This window comes from Phocoena phocoena, chromosome 20, assembly GCF_963924675.1.
Source record: "Phocoena phocoena chromosome 20, mPhoPho1.1, whole genome shotgun sequence".
Taxonomy (NCBI): domain Eukaryota; kingdom Metazoa; phylum Chordata; class Mammalia; order Artiodactyla; family Phocoenidae; genus Phocoena; species Phocoena phocoena.
In genome coordinates, this window is record NC_089238.1 from 6653240 (window position 1) to 6670917 (window position 17678).

At 49.0% G+C, this 17678-nt stretch overlaps 1 protein-coding gene across 1 annotated transcript; it reads right to left on the minus strand.

Annotated features, from left to right (window-relative positions):
- Window positions 1-1534: 1534 nt before the first annotated feature.
- ZNF473 (zinc finger protein 473) lies at window positions 1535-16005 on the minus strand. The gene is given in 5 exon segments (XM_065898265.1): window positions 1535-1636; window positions 8921-9432; window positions 9601-11484; window positions 12766-12855; window positions 15882-16005. Coding segments are annotated over 5 exon segments (2688 nt in total). The 5' UTR covers window positions 15982-16005.
- Window positions 16006-17678: the final 1673 nt, after the last annotated feature.

Sequence of the window (17678 nt, forward strand, 5' to 3'; positions counted from 1 at the left end):
GTCCACTCCCTTCTCGAAGATTCACCCCTCCTGTACTAACATACTGACGTAGAATAATTGAATTCTTAGTCTAAGAGAACCTAATTTTGAATCTTGCCTTTGCCATTGCCTTGCTGTCTGATCCAGTTTCTTCATATTTTAAATGAGAATAATAAGCTATATTACAAAAGATGTTTTAGGTTTCAAATAACAGAAAACTTAAAAGAGTTCAAACAAGAAAGACAGTTTACTAGCTCAAGTAGCCAAAAGGACCAAAACAAGGCATTCATCTTGTTTATCCTAGTACTTCAGGATGCCTTCAGTGGCAAGTAAGAGAAAACCCCAACTCAACCTCACAAACACTAGGAAGAAGAAATCTACAGGTAAGGCAAGCTCCACCTGCTATACATTAATATTTCCCTACAATTTACTTGAGATTTATATGGTTTTATTTCACAATTATCTTCTCAAATAATTATATTGCCTGATCACCTTTTCATTCCTATCTCAGCCACTTCCCTGTTTACTTCATAGCACTTACCGTAATTTCCTATTATAGGTCCCCTATTTACTGCCTGCTCTGACTCCCTGAAGGCAGGTCCTTTGTGTCTGTCACCACTATATCTCCAGCGCCTAGAGCACTTCCTGGAACGTGGTAGGTTCTCAGAAAATAGTCACTGACTGATTTATTTCAAGCCTGAGCCATTCCCATCCCCACTTGCACGGTAAGAGAATGTTAGTTTCCCCACTCCCTCAAGGTAAGTATATCATACAGCTTTAAATTTTGGCCAGATATATAAATAAAGATAGCATTTTTCCTTTTTCTCTTCCTGGCGCTCTCCTACACATCCCTCAAAGCCTTATTCAAGACCCCTCCCCTGAGAAACCTTCCTCACATCAGCCCTTTCAGTCCCGCCCTACCCAGTTTTTCTCCCTTCTTTGTGCTGTAACACATTTTTCATTAACTTTTATGAGCACGCTATTTTGTTGAGCATCCCTACTACATAGAAACGCCTTTAAAGAAGACCCCTTGGGACTTCCTTGGTGGTGCAGTGGTTAAGAATCCGCCTGCCAATGCAGGGAACATGGGTTCGAGCCCTGGTCTGGGAAGATCACACATGCCGCGGAGCCCGTGCGCAACAACTACTGAGCCTGCGTTCTAGAGCCCGCGAGCCACAACTACTGAGCCCGCGTGCCACAACTACTGCAGCCCACGCGCCTAGAGCCCAAGCTCTGCAACAAGAGAAGCCACCGCAATGAGAAGCCCGCGCACGGCAAGGAAGAGTAGCCTCCACTCGCCGCAACTAGAGAAAGCCTGCGCAGCAACGAAGACCCAATGTAACCAAAAATAAATAAATTTATTTATTTATTTTATAAAATAAATAAAGAGGGCCCCTCGCCTAGCGTCAGTGCTTAGACAGTTGTCATGAAGACAGGCTTCCGGAATTGACGGTTGCCCTGACAACGGACGCGCGGTGGTTAGCTTTCAGAACGCAGCCTGTGATTGGTCGAGAGGAAACGAACTGTGTAACCACCTTCTCCTTCACCACTCCGCCTACGGAAGATAGAAGAAGCCTTTGACACCGCTGTACGCAAAGCGGAGGCCGCCCCGGAACTCCAGGGTTTCCTCCGCCTTTGCCCTCAGAGAACCGTCGCCCTGAGGAGCCGGAATCCCGCGAGGACCTGGGAAATGTAGTTAGGAAGCCTGCGCAGGCGCAGAGGCATTCATGGCACAGGCGCTGCGCACTCCGCGGCACCGCCTTCGTGGGGACTGTCTGTGGGGGACCCACTCTAAGTCCAAGACCAAGTTGCCAGGTACTTCAGGATACGAGTGTCCTTGACACTCATTGTGTCCTCCCCGTCTTTGGCCAGAAGAGAGGCTCGGAGCGGTCTCGGAGTCTTAGGCCATCTAGAGCAGGGGTTCCCAACCCTCTGGCCGGTGTACCCACCAGTCCATGGCCTGTTAGGAACCGGGCGGCGCAACAGGAGGTGAACAGCGAGCGAGCAAAGCTTCATCTGGGGCTCCCCACTGCTCTCATTACCGCCTGAACCATACCCCACCGCCCGCCACAGGTCAGTAGAAAACTTGTCTTCCACGAAACCGGTCCCTGGTGCCAAAAAGGTTAGGGACCGCTGATCTAGAGGACAGAGGGGATTGAGAAGCTGGGCGAGGCTGGGGCATGCAGTCAAGGAACCTGAGGCTGGAAGGGGGGCGGGCTTTGAGGCGAGGCGGTTGTAGGGGCGGGGTTATGAGGCGGGGTTATGAGCAGGACTAGAGCGGGAATTGGCTGGAATGGGCGTGGACGGGAGGGCGACGCTGGAAAAGAGGCGGGACCTCAGGTGGAATTGAGCCAATGAAGCTGGAGTAGGCGGAACTCGCTGACTGTCCTGAGAATCCTCCTATCCAATCCTATCCTCCTATCCAATCCTTCTTGAGTCCACGGGCAAAGTGAGGCTCAGAGAAGAGTAGAGATTCGTCCAGGGCTATTCACTGATCTTTCATTCTTGGTTTAGGGACTCATTGGCTGAATTAAATGGTGTTGAACCAGTTCAGTTTCTAAGCTAACTTTATAAGGAAGGTAATTAGTAAATGTTTTGTAATAAGAAATTTATCGTTATTATTGTTTTATGAGTAATACAAGACTGAAGCATGTGTCACTTTTTGGCTCTCACTCCTTGTCGTAACGGGTGTAAATGATCTCTCAGGAATGGAATGGCCCAAGCCTTGTGACGCCGTGTTTTCCTGGTGAGTTTATCAGGTCTTTCTGTCCCTCTGTAACAGCTGAAATTTATCAAGCATGGAAGTTTTCTGACTCAGTGGAGATCTGCTTTTATGCAGCTTATGGTACAAAGGGAACAACTCTTTTCTATCTTGTTGGGATTTCTTTCACCAGCAGATAGGCCTACACATAATTTTCAAAGCCAAGCAACGAAATGCTATTAGACAACAAAAAAAGTCCTCATGTAATAAAGTGACTCCATTATTTTTTTTACTTTTTCTTTTTAAGATTCTTTTTGATGTGGACCATTTTTTAAAAGTCTTTATTGGATTTGTTACAATATTGCTTCTGTTTTATGTTTTGGGTTTTTGGCCACAAGGCACGTGGGATCTTAGCTCCCCGACCAGGGATCAAACCCTCACTCCGTGCATTGGAAGACAAAGTCTTAACCACTGGACCGCCAGGGAGGTCCCGTTTTTCTTTCTTCTTCTTTTTTTTTCCCACACCACGCAGCTTGCGGGATCTTAGCTCCCCGACCAGGGACTGAACCTGGGACCACAGGCAGTGAAAACACCAAGTCCTAACCACTGGACTGCCAGGGAATTCCCAACTCCGTTTTTTTCAATGTTTGCTGAAAGCATTGAGCCTCACCCCTCCCTTTTCCCGTGTCCCACATCTGGGGAAGCAGATTGGAAAGACTGGCTGTGCCCTCTTTTGGTGCCAGTGGGAAGTTCAAACCAAAGGCAGGAACCCTCACCCTGGCCCCACCCATTAACCACTATACTAACCCCAAGCCGGTCCTTGCTCTCTTTCAAGCCACTTTCGAACCAGCTTGGGAAGACTGCCTGCTCCCTAAAGAAAGTCACATTGTGTGACTAGTAAATCGTTTCATACCTTCTTGCTGTGTGTGTGTGTGCCGACATCAGTCTGGATGGGGAGGGGGGGGCATCCTGTTAGGCCATAGTCCTTCAGAAGCTCCGTACTTGTAACATGGTCCAGGAACAGGGAGCCTAAGGTCATTATCAGATGGAGCACAGAAGTGTAATGTCCTGCATCCTCATGGGTTAGAGCTCAGGAAAGCTGAGCTGAATGACAGGTTGGATTATTGCTCACGTGGGGCTCATTTACACTTAATGGGTTCCCAGCCCTCTTTGCAGATGCTTGAGCAACCGAGGCTGTTATGTCCCACCTGCTGGCCCCAGCCCTGACCTGACCCTTGTGAATTGGGTTCAGTCACAGTTCAGACAGTTGAGGGTTCAAAACGTGGGGCAAGATCTCCCACTTTGGAAGGGCTTTCTGGGGAAGATGACCCCCAGAGGCTGCCTCCAGGGTAACAAGCCTTCAGTGATGGAGGGTGAAGCACATTTCTTCACTCACAGCACAAATAATTAGTATATTCGCAGAGTTGTGCAACCATCACCACAAACAAGTTTAGAACTTTTTTTTTTTTTTTTTTAACCACATCACGCGGCATGCGGGATCTTTAGTTCCCTGACCAGGGATTGAACCCATGCCCTCCGCAGTAAAAGCATTGAGTCTTAACCACTGGACCACCAGGGAAGTCCCAAGTGTAGAACATTTTCATCACCCTAAAAAAGAAATCCCTTAGCCGGCCTCTCTCGATCCTCCCGTTCCCCAGCCCCTGGCAACCATTAATCTACTTCCTGTGTCTTGTGGATTTGCCTATTCCGGACATTTCATTTAAATGGAATCATACAATATGGGGCCTCTTATATCTGATCTTTTTACTTAGCATAATGTTTTCAAGGTTCATTCTTGTTGTAGCATCTATCGGTACTGGATTCCTTTTTATTGCAAAACAGTATTCCATTGTATGGATTATACCACATTTTATTAGTTCATCAGTTGATAGACATTAGTTTCCACTTGGAAGCTATTATAAATGATGGTGATATGAGCAATCATGTACACGTTTTTATGTGGACATGTGTTTTCTTTTCTCTTGGGAAATACCTAGGAGTATAGTTGCTGGGTCATAGGGTAAGTCTAGGTGTAACTTTTGGAGGAACTGCCAGACTGTTTTCCAAAGTGACTGAACCATTTTACAAGTCCACCAGCAGGGTATGAAGTTCCAGTTTCTCTACATCCTCACCAATACTTGTCTTTTTGATTATAGCCATCCTAGTGGGTAGTATTTCATTGTGGTTTGGATTGTATTTCCCTAATGACGAATGATGTTGAACATCTTTTCATGTGCTTATTGGCCATTTGTGTATTTTCTTTGAAGAAATCTATATTCAGATCCCTTGCCATTTTTAAGTGGATTATTTGTCTTACTATTGAGCTGTAAGGGTTCCTTATATAGCCCAGCTACAGGTGCTATATCAGATATATGCTTTGCAACAATTTGTCCTCATTCTTTGTGTTGTCTTTTCACTTTCTCCATGTTGTCCTTTGAAGCACGAAAGTTTTTAATTTTGATGAAGTCCAATTTATCTTTTTTTGCTTGTGCTTTTGGTGTCATCTAAGAATCCATTACCTAATTTAAGGTTATTAAAATTTATACCTATATTTTCTTCGAAGAGTTTATAGTTTTAGCTCTTACATTTAGATATATCTCTGATCCATTTAATTTTGTCTATTTTTTATTGTGGATAAATACACATAAAATTTACCATCTTAACTATTTGTAAGTGTACAGATCAATGGTATTAAATACACTCATCACTTGTGTGGCCATCACCACCACCCATCCCCACAACTGTTTTCAGCTTGTAAAACTGCCCCTTTCTCCAGCTCCTTGCAACCACCATTCCTAGGTACGATTTTCCTAGAACAGTATCTTCTCAACATTAGGCATCCACATCCCACCTCCTTGGTTTATGCAGAGCGGCCCCTTTCCATCCTCCTAAGACGCCACTGCCTGTCCCAAGATTCTCCTATTTATTTCAATCCATCCCCTTTGAAACTTTCAACCGCAACTGTGACTGAACAATCGGTATCACTTGCCGTGAATGGAAGTTTGCTGTAAAAGTAAATGCAACGAAAACTACAATTTGCACATTTTCAGTGGATAGCATTGCCCACCCAAAGTGCAGAGTTTGGGGTCCTGGGGAGAGGCTAAGTGTTAAAGCTACTTTCTCATTGGGGTGACCAAGAGGGATCAACAGACTCAAAAAGGGAACACTGGTCTCTCGGGTTGGATAGAGTAAGATGCCAGCCCCACCCCATTCCCCACCCCTGCCAGCCCACAGTGGACATGTAGCATGACATGAGGGAAATAAACAGCCACCAAAATCTGACACACAACCGTGTGACCATAGCATAATCTAGTTCATCCTGATGGATACAATTAAGAGTCCATTGGCAGGATGCTAGGCCTTAGCCGAGTGTCCCCCAACCTCATTCGATGACATACCACCGTCAATTTGTTTTGCTGTAGTTGTGTGCCACGCATTTTCCTTTAAATCAGCTTAAAAACAAAACAGATCATTTTATTTTTAAAGAGGACTTCCTACCACTACCATGAGTGAGAAACTGGTTATCTCTTGTCAGTAGAGGAAAAAGGGGGAGAGGGGAAGTAAAATAAGTACCAGGAGAGCAAAACAATATTAAATTCTAGCAACAACTCTTGCCTGAGCCTGAGGCCTACTGTGTCTTTGTAACTAGAGAGGAATAAACATGCCGTCCACACTTCCTCCTTGATCAAGTAGGATTGCATGAGAATGGAAAAGTGCCAGTAGATGATGTACTGAGGACCAACTGAAATTGAGTGGTTCCCTGGTGGTCCTTGCCCCTCCCAGACTTTGGGAAAACAGATTTAACCATCTCATCGTGGGGTGGTTTTCACCATTAGGAGCCCTCCCATCCTAGAATGTGAGCACTTGGCAGGTAGTGACTGTGCATGCCCAGCCTCTGCCCAGGTGTGTGACACTGAGCTGAGAAAAGCAACCAACACTTAGAAACTCAAAACTTTAATCAGAGAACCAACACGCAAACATGAGGTCGGGCGTTTCTACACTGGCCCGCGGAACACAGGTCACTAGTTACATAGATGCCCCCCCCACCTCCCCCCACACACAATGGCTGCCAACTTTCTACAAGACCTCTGACCTCTATCTGTGGTGTCAAAACTCTTGGTTGAACACACTTATCAAGTTGAGTTTCTGCTCCTGCCCTGCCCTACCCCTTAGGTATCTATCAGGCCTGTTGCCCAGATACAACAGGTGGGGAGTTGGACGTTTCCACCATTTGAAAACCAGTACACTCCCCACTGTGGTGTGAACGGTCAGCCAACAAGGTCCCAGTTTCAACGACAAAACCAACCAGCACAACTCAAGGTACAAGGTTTGAAAATCCTAAGGGCCCAGAGCACATACTCCTGAACATTTTTTAGCACCAAAAATATGAAAGAATATTAAAAGTGTCAAGAGTCCAATGTCTTTGTAAGATTGTACTTCAGCAAAGAGGTGACTGGGTCACTTAGCTGGTGGGACACAAAAGCTCAGGGCCGAGGAGGTGCCATCAAGAGAGTTGGTGGTGTGGTTCCCTGAGGTGAGACTCAGCTGTAGAACAAGCCTGGCCAAGGTGAGCAGTGAACTCTGGGGCTCCAACAGGAAGGACTGTGTCCTCACTGGGCTCGCCAACTATCCTCAGGGGAATTGCTGTGATATAAGAGAATGTGGTATTTTAAGACGTCACTTGGCAATGGAAACGAGGCCATCCATTTCCCTTTGATTCTAGAAGCTTCAAGGCAAGGGCAGGGATTACCGTATTGGTGTTCCCCACCCTAGAGCCTAGGGAAGCGCCTGGTGAGTGGCCACCTTGGACAACTGGTAAAGGAGGAACATTCCAGCAGTCGTTTCTGTGCATCACAGTTTTTGCTAGCAAGCACATCTTCTGTATAAATGGTGTGAACTGTGTGGAGACAGCGACATCCAATGCAGCTTTCCTAACTGAATCCAGCTGTTTACGGTATTAACTCTCACGATAAACTGGGTCTCATCATTTAACCAACAACTTTAGGTAGGAGGAGATTATGGGAAGGGGTGGCATGTGGATATGGGAGGGGGTCCTTTTGAGTGAGAGGTTTGGGAGGTTAGAGTGGAAAGTTCTTGCCATGCAATGTTAGTTTACGTGTTCTTCTTGGCTTTTTGTGGGTTAAGAAAGTACTAGGACAGGGCTTCCCTGGTGGTGCAGTGGCTAAGAATCCACCTGCCAATGCAGGGGATGCAGGTTCGAGCCCTGGTCCAAGAAGATCCCACATGCCACGGAGCAACTAAGCCCGTGCACCACAACTACTGAGCCTGCGCTCTAGAGCCCGTGAGCCACAACTACTGAGCCTGTGTGCCACAACTACTGAAGCCTGCGTGCCTAAAGCCCATGCTCCACAACAAGAGAAGTCACCGCAGTGAGAAGCCTGTGCATCGCAACAAGGAGTAGCCTCCACCCGCCGCAACCAGAGAAGAGCCCGTGTGCAGCAACGAAGACCCAATGCAGCCAAAAAATAAATAAATAAAATAATTTAAAAAGAAAGAAAGTACTAGGACAGAGCTGAGAGATGGAGGGAAGAAAAAGGCTAGGCTTTTTTTTTTTTTTTTTTTTTAAGAGCAAAGTGCTGGGTTTTTGGATCCAACGAAGCCAAGGATATTTTGGTGGAAAACTTTAAAAATAAAAGCCATGCACATTATTAGTAATAACGTTAACTGCAGTGAAATAAAGATAGAGGGTTGCTTAATTTTCTCTTCCTTTTAATGTAAAAGTGTATATTTGTTATATCTGATGTGTGTTTGTAGCTCACACTTGGTGAGTACTTACTATGTGCTGGGCACTTAGTTCTAAAGTGCTTCACATCTCTTTATCCTCACAACAGCCCTATGAAGTAGGTAGCTATTATTTTGCCCACCTTACAGATGAGGACACCGAAGCCCTGAAAGGTTCCATGACTTTCCCTAGGTCACTTAGGTGGCAGATGGAAGAGCTGGGATTTAACTCAGCAGACTGGCTCCAGTCTAACTCTGACTTCGAAAGCTCCACAGCTTTTCAATGTTTGTGTTTTCATTGTTTTAATGAAACTCACGCGTGCAAATTTTCTAATCAATCTTTATTAATAAAGAGATTTATTACTCTTGGGGGGAGGGGCTTACACTGGGATGGTTTCAACTTTAGGCCTCGGATGAACACATTCTCAGATGTCTGGGATCCTGCTGCCACCCAGCAGCCATGGGCAGAATTGCTACCTGCTACTTTGGAGTGTGAACTCACTGATGTCGGCTAAGACCTAAGCAGCAGCACAAGGCTTTCTGACAATGTGGACACTGATGTGGTTTCTCCTTGGTGTGAATTCTCTGATGCTGACTGAGATGGGCTCTAAGGCCAAAGGCTTTCCCACACACATCACAAGCATAAGGCTTCTCCCCAGTGTGAGTTCTCTGATGCTGCATCAGATTTGCTTTCTGGGTGAAGGCTTTCCCACATTCGGCACACACAAAAGGCTTCTCCCCACTGTGAACTCTCTGATGCTTAGAAAGGCATGAGCTCTGGTTGAAGGCTTTCCCACATTCCTGACAAACATAAGGCTTTTCTCCAGTATGAATCCTCCGGTGTCGGATGAGTGCAGCACCCAGGCTGAAGGTTTTCCCACAGTCGCCACATTCATAGGGTTTCTCACCTGTGTGAACTCTCTGATGCTTAGAAAAGCACGAGCTCTGGCTGAAGGCTTTCCCGCATTCCTGACAAACGTAAGGCTTTTCTCCAGTGTGAACTCTCTGGTGTCGGATGAGTTGAGCGCCCAGGTTGAAGGTTTTCCCACAGTCACCACATTCATAGGGCTTCTTACCTGTGTGAATTCTCTGATGCTTGGAAAGGCACGAGCTCTGCTGTGATGTTTTCCCGCATCCATTTTGCTCAAAGGGCTTCTTTCCTGCCTGAGTTCCCTGATGCTGAACAAGGTGGTTACTGTTGGCAAAGACTTCGTCACACTTGTTAGGTTTAAAGGGCTCCTCCGCAGTTTGGATTAACTGATGTTCTGAGAGACATGCACTTTGGCTGAAGGTCTTTCCACTTTTGTTACATTGAAAGGGGTGCTCACTCTTATGGGTGGACTGATGTTTGGCAAGGGAGGCACTATGAACGAAGGCCTTCCCGCAGTCCCTACATTCATACGGCCTCACTCCAGAGTGGATCCTCTGGTGGCGGATGAGCTGTGAACTTTGGCTAAAGGCCTTCCCACAGTGGTTACACTCAAAGGGCTTCACCCTGGCATGAATCCGCTCATGCTGAGTCAGGTATTTCCTGCAGCTGAAGGTTTTCTCACATTTGTTACACTTAAAGCGCTTCTCACTGACCCTTGGAGGCTCTCTGTGCTCTGGCTTCTCATTCAAGATCTTCCTGCTCTCGTCGAGTCCTTGTTTTTCTCTGGTGTGAATGCTCTGGTGGCAAGTTAGGGTCGAGTGGCAAATGAAGCGCTCACCACACTCCTGACATTCGTAGGGGGTTTCCACAGCGTGGATTTTCTGGTGCTGAACAAGGTGTTCATTGTGGCTGAAGGTCTCCTTGCATTCTGCACAGCTGTAGGGCTTTTCTATGGCGTGAATGGATAGGTGTCGATTTAGGTGGGAGGGCCGGGTGAAACTCTTGATGCATTGGTGGCACTTGTGGGGCCTGTAGCCCGTGTGAACCCTCTGGTGTTCATTAAGGTGAGTGTTCCGGTAAAAGCCTTTCCCACATGTGTTGCATTCGTAAGGCTTCTCGCCCCTGTGAACCCTCTGGTGGGTCTTTAAGGTCAGGATATGGCTGAAGCGTTTCCCACACTCGTCGCACTTATAAGGTTTTTCCCCAGTGTGAACAGACTGGTGTTTGACAAGCAAGGAGTTTCGCCTGAAGGCCTTCCCGCACTCCTGACACACAGCGGTCTTTTCTGCAGCATGAATTTTCTGATGTTGGAGGAGGTATTTGTTAAAGTTGAAGATTGCCTTGCATCTGGCACATTCGTAGAGTTTCCGAGTGTGGGTTTTCTGATACCGGGTGAGATGAAAGGTTTGGCTGAAACTCTCACCATGTTCATTACGTTTGTAGGATTTGCCACCTGGGGGTGGTTTGTGACACTCAACAGGCTGTGAGTCTTGACCTGCTGGACCATCACTGTCTTGACTCTGACGTGGTTCTTCTTCACTGTGAATGTTCTGATGCCACAGGAGGTATGTATTCTGACTAGAAGTCTTCCCGCACTTGTTACCCACATAGGATTTGGAGCCTGTGTGAGACACTGACTGCACAAAAAGGCAGGAACTCTGGTTGACATCTTTCTCATTCTCTTGAGGCACAGTGGGGTCCTCCCTAGTGTGAAGAATCCAGTGCTGGATCAGATGGTAGCTCTGGCTGAAGCTCTTCTCACACTGACCACATTTATAAGGTTTCTTCCCTCCCTGGATGTTATCCTGCTGGCTCTGGTCTGAGTAGCACCCAAAGTCATTCCCACTTTCCTGAGACTTAGCGGGTGTCAGGCTCCTTTCAGGAAGATCAGGAGTCACAGAACCTGCTCCTGGGAAAGGGAGGGACTCGGGACCAAGGCCTCTCTTGAGTTTGTGGCTCTCAAGTTCGTGGCTCTTGCATTCTGTGGGACTTTCCTTGCTGGTAACAACATCGGACTTCAGAAGACTTTCCGGATCTCCAAGCAAACTATCTAACCAGCTCTGATCTATGTAGGCTTCTTCCAGATGGGAGTTCCAGAGGCCATCCTTGGAAAACATCTCAGTAATCTCCTGGAAGAGTCCTTCTTCCAAGAAGTCCTGTGGCAGAGGAGAGGTCTTGGCCTCAGCAGTGTCTGAAAGAGAGGGCAAGAGCAAATGTCTCCTGTGCCCTGGGGGTTAAAGACGGGAGCTGCACGCTGAGAGCAGACAAAAGGGAGAACAGGTGATGGGTCCTGAGTCAGGCCTATCTGGCAAGGAGATGAAGGAGACGGGGCCAGAGTGGTGATCCAGCTGGAACTGGCATCACAGGAAACAGAGCCCATTTCCATGAGGATTAAGAGGGAAGCTGGGCAACCTCGAGGGTTCCACAGAGAAGTGGAGGCTCTCAGTGGATACTCTCCACCATCACCCCCATCAGCTAAGGCCCACTTCCTAGAGAAGTGCACTCAATGGAAAAGAGGTATAAATGATAGCAATGCAATGTGGTTGTTACCACGTGGTCATCATTGTAGCCACACCCAAAGGTGGTTTGCACATGGTTCCACATGCTTGGAACCAGCCTGGATGTTAAGGTGGCAGAAACAGGAATCCACGGTTGCAGGAGCCTGGGCCTATGTGAAAACACCTGCGTGCACAACGGGAGGCTACAGAAGGTCCACGTTCACAAGCTCGTGAGAGGTGAGCAGAGAATGGAGCTCCAGGCTGACGGCTGGGGTGCAGGCTGAGACTGAGCCATGCAGCCTCCACTCCGTGGCCTCTGGTTCAGGGGTCCTTCTCCTCATGTTAACAGCCTAACAATGAGAAAAGCCTCCAGTGCCCCAGGCAGGGCCTGCCTCTGCTTTTTCCTCCTGGGGATGTCTCAACCAGTGTTAACACCTAGGAATCCTCACTGCTTGACTGGATCCCCTGGAGAAACCGTGGCCTGGAAGAGGGCAGACCGAAGGCTCTTGGCAGCATTTAGGCCCAGGCTTGAGTTACTAACAGATGGGCCATCTGCTAGGCCCTGTGGACCAGGAAGGAAGGATGGGCCTGAATGAAAGGAGGGTGAAACAGGTAGACAGGGGGTCCACAGTGCTCAAGGGGCACAAGGCAAGAAGGTGGAGAGACCAACTCAGGGAATGGAAGGCCAACCCCTGCTGAGTCTGGAAGGATGTGGAGGGGACAGAGGAAGGGCAACAGGACAACCATGTGCTGAACACAGAGTCAGGCAGAGATAAGGCATGCTGGGTGAGGGTCCTGGACCTAAAGCCAGTGCAAGGCAGAGTGAAGCCCGGAAGCAGGGAATCAAGCTGCCTGGGTAGACAAACCGGGTGGGATGGAGGTCCCAAAGATGGAGGGCCCACAAAGGGCCACACCCCACGACCCCTCCACCCTCCTGCTCGCTGGGTGCTGGTGGGCCCTCTCTGCCCACTCACCAGGGCCTGTTGACTCTGGGCTTCCTTTCGCCAGGGCCGCCAGCTCTTCCTCATCATCTGGATGGGAGGTCAGGTTGGGTCTGGGGGGATCTGAAGGGAGAGAAAAGCATTGTCACCAACCAGATGACAGCAGCATGGAGGGCCATCCAGCCACTGAGTGGGAACCTCCCAGCTCTCCTGACTATTCAGCACCTTATCCAGCGCACGGCTCCCAAGGACCAGATGCAGCACTGGGTGACTCCAGGAACGCCTGCCCTACAGGGTTTCCAGTCCAGTGGAGGAGAGGGACCTGGACAGTCACAATCCAGAATGATCAGAGCTGTGACAACTGGGCCTGGGAACACAAAGGATCTGTAACAGCTCTTGAGGAATGAGCAGAGTGGCCAGGGAGAGGCAGGTACTTCCTCGGCCACCTGAGATTCATTCATTCACCCATGGACCACACACGGCCAGAGGCCTCCGTGGGCTAGGCCCCGTGAAGTGTGTTGGGGTCCCAGAGCTCAATCCCGCACTCTACCCCCTGCAAACTTTCTCAAGGAAGGGAGCACAGAGTTGTAATCCCTGGGGAAATGTGCTACAGTGGGGAGAAAGCCACTGCTAACTTCAAAGATGAGAGGTCATGAGCCCAGCAAGTAGGCTTCATCTTTTAGCTGAAAGAGGGCAAGGAAAGAGATTCTCCCCTACAGCCTCCAGAAGGAACCAGCCATGCCCACACCTGGATTTCAGCCAAGGCAGACCCACTTCAAACTTCTGACCTCCATGGGGCTTCCCTGGTGGTGCAGTGGTTAAGAATCCGCCTGCCAATGCAGGGGACACAGGTTCGAGCCCTGGTCTGGGAAGATCCCACATGCCACGGAGCAACTAAGCCCGTGCGCCACAACTACTGAGCCTGCACTCTAGAGCCCGTGCTCTGCAACAAGAGAAGCCACTGCAACGAGAAGGCCACGCACCACAACGAAGAGTAGCCCCGCTCGCTGCAACTAGAGAAAGCCCGTGCTCAGCAACGAAGACCCAACTCAGCCAAAAATAAAATAAAACAAATAAATTAAAAACAACCACAAAAAACAAAAAACTTCTGACCTCCAGAACCATCAGTCAGTGTGTGCTGTTTTCAGCCACATTTGTGGCATCTGCAAGAGCGCCATAGCAAACAATTACACCATTCATATATATAGACACACAAACGTGTGCCAGGGAGTCAAGGGAAACACATTTCTACCATGGATTGTAATTTAAAAATTGCAGACACTGAGATTTGACCTCCCACAAGCTGCTTCTGTAGCGTACATTGAGCAGTTTAGAGAAAATCTGCCCCAATGCAATAAAATTACATGAAATGATATTTTTCAGTGTGTAATCCTTTTTTTCCTTTTTAAAAATCTTTTGGAATAAATTATTTTTTCTGCTTTTGGAAAAGAAAGAAGCAAGGAACTTGAGAAGGGGAAATGAGCCGATCAGGATGAGGTGACATGGATGAAGAGAAGCACAGGCTCCACCTAGTGTCTCTGCCCTGCCGCTCCCTCCCTGGGTGACACTGCTGTTCACAGCCCAGGGAAAACGGTTAGCGCCGCAGGCTGCCTGCTCTCCTTGGAAAGGCCTGCTTGCAAGGCTGGCCCTTGGCTGGTGTCTGGGAACCTGGATTTCGGGAGTGGGGGGTTCCAGCATTCCCTAACCAACAAGAGGGGCTCCCTGTGCCCAAACGCCTGCTTCCCTTCGGGGAGTCTAGGATTTGGGTACGTGGCAGGCAGAGGGTGCCTATGCGACCAGCCCCCGGTAAAGAACCTGGGTGCTGGGTCTCTAATGAGCATCCTCGTAGACATTTCATATGCGTTGGCGCACCTGGTCGCTGGGGGAATTAAGCAATGGCCGTGAGTAGGACCATTCGCTGAGTCCCGAGAGTCCTCCTAGTCAATCACCAAATGTCGGGGTGCTCCTGGGGACTCCCACAGAGCTGGGAAGGTGAATTCCCCTCTCTGAACCTCGATTTCAGGAAGATCAAGAAAACAGGGAGCCAGACTTCCTTGCACGGTGACTGGAAGATGGGAAGAGAGGACTGTAAGCGCTTGCCCAGCACAAGACCCAGCTCCTGACACAGCGGCTCTTGCTGCTCACTCATCTGCTCGTTGAGCCCCCAAAGCGGGTACTGTCCGTTCCGGACACGGGGACTGCACCAGGGAGCAGCACGAGTCCCTGTCCGCAGGAAGCTCCCATCCTAGCAGAGGGAGACAGACCATAAAATGAGCGGTCAGAACATGAAGGAGCAGTGGGCAAGCCGGGCAGGGGAAAAGCAGGGAGTGCTCATGGGGTTGCAGTTTGTCTTAAAAAAGGGAAGCCCCATGGTGGTGCAGTGGTTAAGAATCCGCCTGCCAAAGTGGGATCCCAATGTCGGCTCTTCCCGGACCAGGGATCGAACCTGGTCCGGGAAGATCCCACATGCCACGGAGCAACTGAGCCTGTGCGCCACAACCACTGAGCCCGCGAGACACAACTACTGAGCCCACGTGCCACAACTACTGAAGCCCACGCACCTAGAGCCCATGTTCTGCAACAAGAGAAGTCACCACAATGAGAAGCCTGTACAGCGCAATGAAGAGTAGCCCCCGCTCGCCGCAACTAGAGAAAGCCCGCGCATAGCAACAAAGTCCCAACACAGCCATAAATAAATAAATAAATATATATATATTTTTTTTTTTAAGGGAAAAAAGAAAAAAGGGGAAGCCCTGAGTCAGGGAGGAGACAGAGGACAGCAAATGCAAAGATCCCTAAGTGTCAGCTGGAGGAATTCTTCTACCATGATAACAGGAAAGGCAGGGGCCAGATCAGGGTTTCTCAACCTGGGCACTACTGCCATTTGGGGTCGGATAATCCCTGCATTCTGGGATATGTGGCAGCACCTCTGGGCTCCACCTACTGGATTCCAGGAGCACACCCACCACTGCCAACTGGTGACAATCAAAAAGGTTGCCAGGTGTTGCCAATGTTGCAGAATCGGCCAGCTGAGTACGCTGGTCTGAGGCGCTCAGGAGGCAGGGGCCCCTTCCATGGGTGACAAGAGAGCCACGGGTGATCACCGAGCAAGGCAGTGACAGACCCCTGGGGCTGAGGTGGACACTCACTCAGCAGGAAGAGGTTCTGGTAGTTGTCTAGTGCTGTGTCCCAGAACAGGTCGCCCTGGTCCAGCCCCAGCTGCTCCCAGTCCTCCAAGGTGAAGTCCATGGCTACGTCCTCGAGGGTCGCAAATTCCTGGAATGCAACACACTGTCAGTGATGACTGCGGGGCTGGGGTCAGGGAGGGGCCAACGGCTTACTCAGCACCCCCAGCCCCCCATGCGCCAGGCCTTTGGCAAAAGTCGTCTTGTGAGAACCTTCAGATGTAAGACACTGGGCATCCCCGTATTTTCTAGAAAAGGACAGGAGTCTTGAAGAGGAGACGTGAGGTTCCCTCAAGGTCACAGAGGTGGGTCTGCCTGATCCTGACATCCATCTACCTTGGCTTTTGTTTTTTTCAGTGTTTGTTCAAGATTTTAAGGTTTTTTAATTAAAAAAAAATTTTTAAATTATAGTTGATTTACAATGTTAATTTCTGCTGTACAGCAAAGTCATTCAGTTATACATATACATGCTTTTTCACATTCTTTTCCCTTATGGTTTATCACAGGATACTGAATATAGTTCCCTGTAGGGCCTTGTTGTTTATCCAGTCTATATATAATAGTTTGCATCTGCTAATCCCAAACTCCCAATCCTTCCCTCCCCCACCCCCTCCCCCTTGGCAACCACAAGTCTGTTCTGTGTCTGTGAGCCTGTTTCTGTTTCATTTACTCATTCCACAAACACCTTGAGGAACTTCCCTGGTGGCGCAGTGGATAAGACTCCGCACTCCCAGTGCAGGGGGCCCAGGTTCCATCCCTGGTCAGGGAACTAGATCCCACATGCATGCCACAACTAAGGAGCTGCCAAGCAGCAGCTAAGGAGCCCATCTGCCACAACTCAGACCCAGCGCAAACAAATAAATATTAAAATACAAACAAACAAAAAACATCTTGAGGCTTCCTGTGTGCCAAACCGGTGATGGTCCCTGGGGACCCAGAGATGAGTCCCAATCAGTACTTGTACCCGTGGAGCGCCAAGTCTGGTGGGGCTGACAGATATATATAGTCAGGGACACCCCATCCGGGTGGATTTGTGCTACAGCTGAGGCAGCAGGGGTGATATGGGAGACCAGAGCGGGGAGGAGCTGACACTGCCCAGGGAAAGTGGGGGGAATGAGCTGGGTCTTGAAGGCTGTGGAAGACTCACCAGCCAGAGATGGTGGGCGGGGTATATTCTAGCAGAGGGAGGAGCCTGACCAAAGGCGGGAAGCTGGAAAGTACAGAGTAACATTTTACCACCAGGCCAAGGAGGGAGTACGGCGTGTGTGGGGACACGGAGAAGACAGTGTGGAGGGGGGCAGGACCCAGGTCACGCAGGGATGGGCTCAGAAACCTGGATTTTATCCTATAGGCAATAAGGATTCCTGGAAGGATACTGAGCAGGAGAGCGACAGTGTGAGGGCTTTCCTTTAAGAAGATCGAGTTGGGGGACTTCCCTGATGGTGCAGTGTAAGAATCCACCTGCCAATGCAGGGGACACGGGTTCAATCCCTGGTCTGGGAAGATCCCACATTCCGTGGAGCCCGCGAGCCCCAACTACTGAAGCCTGCGTGCCTGGAGCCCGTGCTCTGCAACAAAGAAAAGCCAACGCAATGAGAAGGCCGCGCACGGCATCGAAGAGTAGCCCCCGCTCGCTGCAACTAGAGAAAGCCTGCGCACAGCAACGAAGACCCAACGCAGCCAAAAATAAATAAATAAATTAATTAAAAAAAAAAAAGATCCAGTTGGGGACCATGATAAGACAGTGAGCCAGAACAAGGC